At 44.6% G+C, this 4,389-nt stretch overlaps 1 protein-coding gene across 1 annotated transcript; it reads right to left on the bottom strand.

Annotated features, from left to right (window-relative positions):
* Nucleotides 1–1,474: 1,474 nt before the first annotated feature.
* Nucleotides 1,475–4,058, bottom strand: TMKL1 (transmembrane kinase-like 1). Its single transcript, XM_087395948.1, has 2 exons — nt 2,569–4,058; nt 1,475–2,366 (listed from the first exon to the last, which is right to left on the bottom strand). Exons 1-2 carry the CDS (start codon nt 4,016–4,018, stop codon nt 1,723–1,725), a joined length of 2,094 nt encoding a protein of 697 aa, XP_087252074.1. The 5' UTR covers nt 4,019–4,058; the 3' UTR covers nt 1,475–1,722.
* Nucleotides 4,059–4,389: the final 331 nt, after the last annotated feature.

Genomic DNA, 4,389 nt, shown 5'->3' with positions numbered 1-4,389 from the left:
GAGTCTCATGTCATAGATAGGGGTTCCTCCACCTGCGATGCAAAAGCAATTTTCGATACTAGGCATATTCCTTCTGAAAGTGCATCAAATATGGATTCGTTTCGGAATCACCAAATCAATTTTGATCAAATTTTGAAAGAGGAATCTGTGAAAAATCCTGTTTATGTGTTCCATTGATCAATTCACTCTATCATATTGGAACGAATATCATCAGCACACTTTAGGCAAGTTCTCACTATCAAAAAGCTTTGATGCCAAGATTTCGGCTATCCCTCAATGCCTATCACTGTATTTATGAGCATCCCAAAAGTAATGCCATGAATAATACTTGTCATTGTATGGAGTTTTTGAATTTTAGGGTTTCTTAAATTGCTACCTTCTTTGCGACCAAGTCTCTATACTCACCTCCCTCTTGTGGCAATGGATACCTTAGGAATAATATCTCATGCTAAGAGAAACTATGTATAATGGATTGCATAGAGCCAATGCATTTACATAGCATACAAATATAAGGTATGTCAAATCACTGACAAACTATAAAAGAGATGACTTTGTTGATTGCAAGAGATAAGAGAAGGAAATACTCAACATAGAAGTGGCCAAGGGTAGAGACTTGCCACTTGAGCTCAAAGCAAGAGGAGTTATATGTTCTATTAAATCTATGACTACCATTTTGGATGCTATTTTGCTAAAGAAACACAACTTATACTAGCACGAGAGAATATTTTATAAGAAGTAATCATTAGAACCATTGAACTATGTGGTAGTAGAGACAGACTATGTACAAGGCGCTAAACATCAAATTTCTAGTGATATATATTATATAAAGAGCCATTCCACAAAGCTACGTAAAATACCATATATATTTTCTAAAAAAATGAAGGACTAGTTTGAGATCTGTTTTGTCAACATCAACAAGGTCTAATATACCTTTGGTACTAGTAAGGTGGTTTTCAATACCCAAATCTTGTTTGAGAAAACAACTCTCAAACTGACAGCTTGACATGCTATAGAAGTTCCCAACTAGCAACACCTCACAATTTAACATGTGTCTAAAAAAAAGGTGGCATATTTTGGTATTTTCAAAAGAAATTTCAGTCGATTTCCATGGTTCTAATAATGCTTAGAATATACAATAGTTGTAACTAATTTCATTTTTTACCTCCTAATCTTTGGGAGAGCACAACAATAAAAAATTAATGAGAAGTGTTACCTTTTCCTTGTAGCAATCAAGAAGATCTAATTAAAGTTTTCATGGGGACTGCATTTGACGACTTATGTTAAAACCTATGAACAACATTTGGAAATTACCTCCTTGAAATTGGTAATGTAAGAACTTTTTGGAGAAGAGAGATGGGTTGGAGTATAAGGAATAAGAGTTTAATGGCCAAGCGCCTAGCTCAATTGTTGAACACGTGTCTGAGTTTGGGTGTGTGTTCAATCGGCGGTGAGTTGTGACCACTTGGTCCAAGCCTCGAGAGGACCAGGGTGAAAGGTCATGGAAAAAAATTATTAAAAAAAGAAACCTTTATAAAGACAGCTTCTAAGGAGAAAATTTATCTTAATAAGACTTATTACATTGGAATGTAAATAAACTGGCGGTATAGGAAGAGGGGCAAAAAGGCAATTAATACTTGACGGAAGTACCTGAGGCTGTTGCTGTACTATGTAAGTAGCTACTCACTAGTGCTCTATACGAAAGCTCTTTATACTGGTGTCTGTCTAGGTTGCTGCAAAATCTCTGGGACTCTTCATGCCTGTTGGTGTATAAAGAGGCGTTGGAATTTTAGGCCTTATTTCCTCAAGTTGCCGAACTACTTCCTTAATGTCGGGCCTCACAACCGAAGAGGGTGCACAACAACCCATAGCCAGTTGAAGCGTCTGCAGTAACCCATCTTCAATAGGGCTTCGCATGCCTGTTACGATCTCCAAGTCAAACAGATCCGAAGTACGCTCCTCCAACACAGCAGCCTTCACCATTGTCGGAAGATCCACACCTTTTTCTGGACCCTCGCTTTCCTTTGGCCTTTTGCCCGTTAAGATCTCCAGCAGCACAATCCCAAAACTGTAAACATCAGTTTTGGTATTCGCCCTTGTCATTTTGACTAGTTCCGGAGCTCGGTAGCCCTGAGATGTTGCAGCATTTATCATTTCATTTTGAGCTGCGGAATTCATCAAACGGCCGAGACCGTAATCTGCCAAGTGCCCTTCGTAGCTCTCGTCTACTATAATATTTTTAGATTTGAGATTCCCATGGATCAATTGTGTCCGTAAGCCATGGTGGAGGTGAGCCAAGCCCCTGGCTGCTCCCAATGCTATTTTATGCCGCCTCGCCCATCCGAAAGGAGGTCTTACAGGGTTTCTATCTGCAAAGTCAGCCCACAAAGGTGGATTTAAAACTATACGTCACACACAACATGATAATTAGGATCACAAGGAAGCATTTACTAGAGAAATCATCCCGGACCTACGAAAATGTTAATGCTCTAGTTGGGGGGAGGAGACAGGCATTCGACCGAGAAATCGCAAAACAAAGCTATGCGAGAAGGCCTTGCAATGCAGTCTTACTGTAAAGAAGATCGGCCAAGCTTCCCCTAGAAAGATAGTTGTAAACAAGGAGCTTTTCTCCCTTGGGTCCTGCATAGTATGCCAGAAGAGAGACGACATTTGGATACCTAACCAGACCCAACTCTTGAATAGCTGGGGCGAAAGCTTCCCGTTCTCGTACTGTATCCTCTCTCAGGAGCCGGAGGGCGATCATGCCACCGTTGCCAAGTTTCGCCTTGTAGACGGTACCATAGCTGGTCTTGCCCAGCACTTCGCCTGGAGCATTCAGAACTTCCTCCACTGTCAGGTGCTCGCCCCCTTCAAAACGAACCAGCTTCCCGTCGCCTATATCATCTTCCTCGAGCTCTCGTCTTAAGGACGCCGCTGCCACACTGTCTTTAATGCCCCAGTTATGTTTGTGTCCGAGCCCTACTGAGATAGCCAACAAGACCACGGCAGCAGCCAGAATGCCGATAACGAGAGCCGCCACTATGCGAGGGTTTAGCCCTGTACGCATGAAAGGGGAGCCGCAAGCAGCAGACAGCGGTGGTCCGCACAGAAACGGATTGTTTGCAAACGAACTTGCACTGATAATTTGCTTGAATGACGGGATCGGCCCAGTGAGGTTGTTGTAAGCCAGATTAAGGTTCGTCAGATTGTTGAGCTTTGTCAGTTCGCTTGGAATCTCCCCAGAAAGTGTGTTGTTGCTGAGATTGAGCTCACTCAAATTACTGAAACTCCCAAGGAAGGAAGGGATATATCCAGAGAAGAAGTTGCTGTTCAAATCGAGCTTTCGCAGGAGCGGACATAGGGCGTTCGCAGCAGCTGGAGACGGGATGATGCCTGTAAGACCGTTGTGATCCAGCTGCAAATCTGTGAGCTGGCTGCAGAGGTTCCATAAGGAAGAAGGTATGGAGCCAGTAAGCTGGTTGAAGCGGAGATAAAGGAATGCTAAAGATGCGCTGTTGCCGAGATCGAGAGGAATTTCCCCGGCAAGTTTGTTGGAATTCAAATCGAGCTTGCGAAGGGAGGAAAGTTTTCCTATCTCACCCGGGAGGCTCCCATTAAGTCCCGCCGCTGCGAGATCGATGCTGTAAGCAACCACACTGGAATCCTGCGCAAGCGAAAGGTTATTGTTGAGGGCTGAGGAGGAGCAATCTAGCAAGGTGCCGTTAGTGAAGATCCATTGTATGTTTCTCCATCTGCAGAGCGGGTTGCTCCCACTCCAAGTAGAGAGAACAACGCCGTTAGGGTTGCCGAGCGCGACTTTTATTTCCAGCAAAGTGGAAACGTCCGAGCTCAACTTTTGCCCTGCAGCTACTAATAAGGTGCAGCTACAGGCAACTACGAACAGGAAGAGACGAGAGAGGAAAAGGCCTCGCGAAGTGTGTGTTGTGGGGCGCATGGTGGCTGCGAACGCTGGAGGAGTTACAAAGGAGGAGGAGGCAGAGGGCGGGAGGAAGGCACTCATTTGAGTGGCGAGTAAAGGGAGGGAGGGCACAACTTAGAAGACGAAGTGGGCAAGTGAGAGAAGACGAAGAAGAGGCGGCGCGGGGGCCGACGACCATACCAAGAAGTTGGCCTCCTTCGTGTAACTAGTGGGTGCGCTTCCGACAAACCCCTCCAATGCCACACTGCCACGTTCTAACTTGGAAACTTTTCCAAGGGCCGCAGTTCGCACGGCAATATCAATTCGCAACCACAAATCATTCAATAAGGCCTGCTGAAAAATAGCGAGAAAGAAGAATTTAGAAGTGCAGAAGCTGTGAGAGAGAGAGAGAGAGAGAGAGAGAGAGAGAGAGTGATGTGCAGGGTGGAAAAGAGGGCGGAAAGCCGTGCGAG

Source organism: Dipteris shenzhenensis, chromosome 24 (assembly GCF_047967505.1).
Source record: "Dipteris shenzhenensis isolate YYH24624 ecotype China chromosome 24, Dip_SZ_1.0, whole genome shotgun sequence".
Classification (NCBI taxonomy): domain Eukaryota; kingdom Viridiplantae; phylum Streptophyta; class Polypodiopsida; order Gleicheniales; family Dipteridaceae; genus Dipteris; species Dipteris shenzhenensis.
This window is presented reverse-complemented; position numbering and strand designations above follow the sequence as displayed.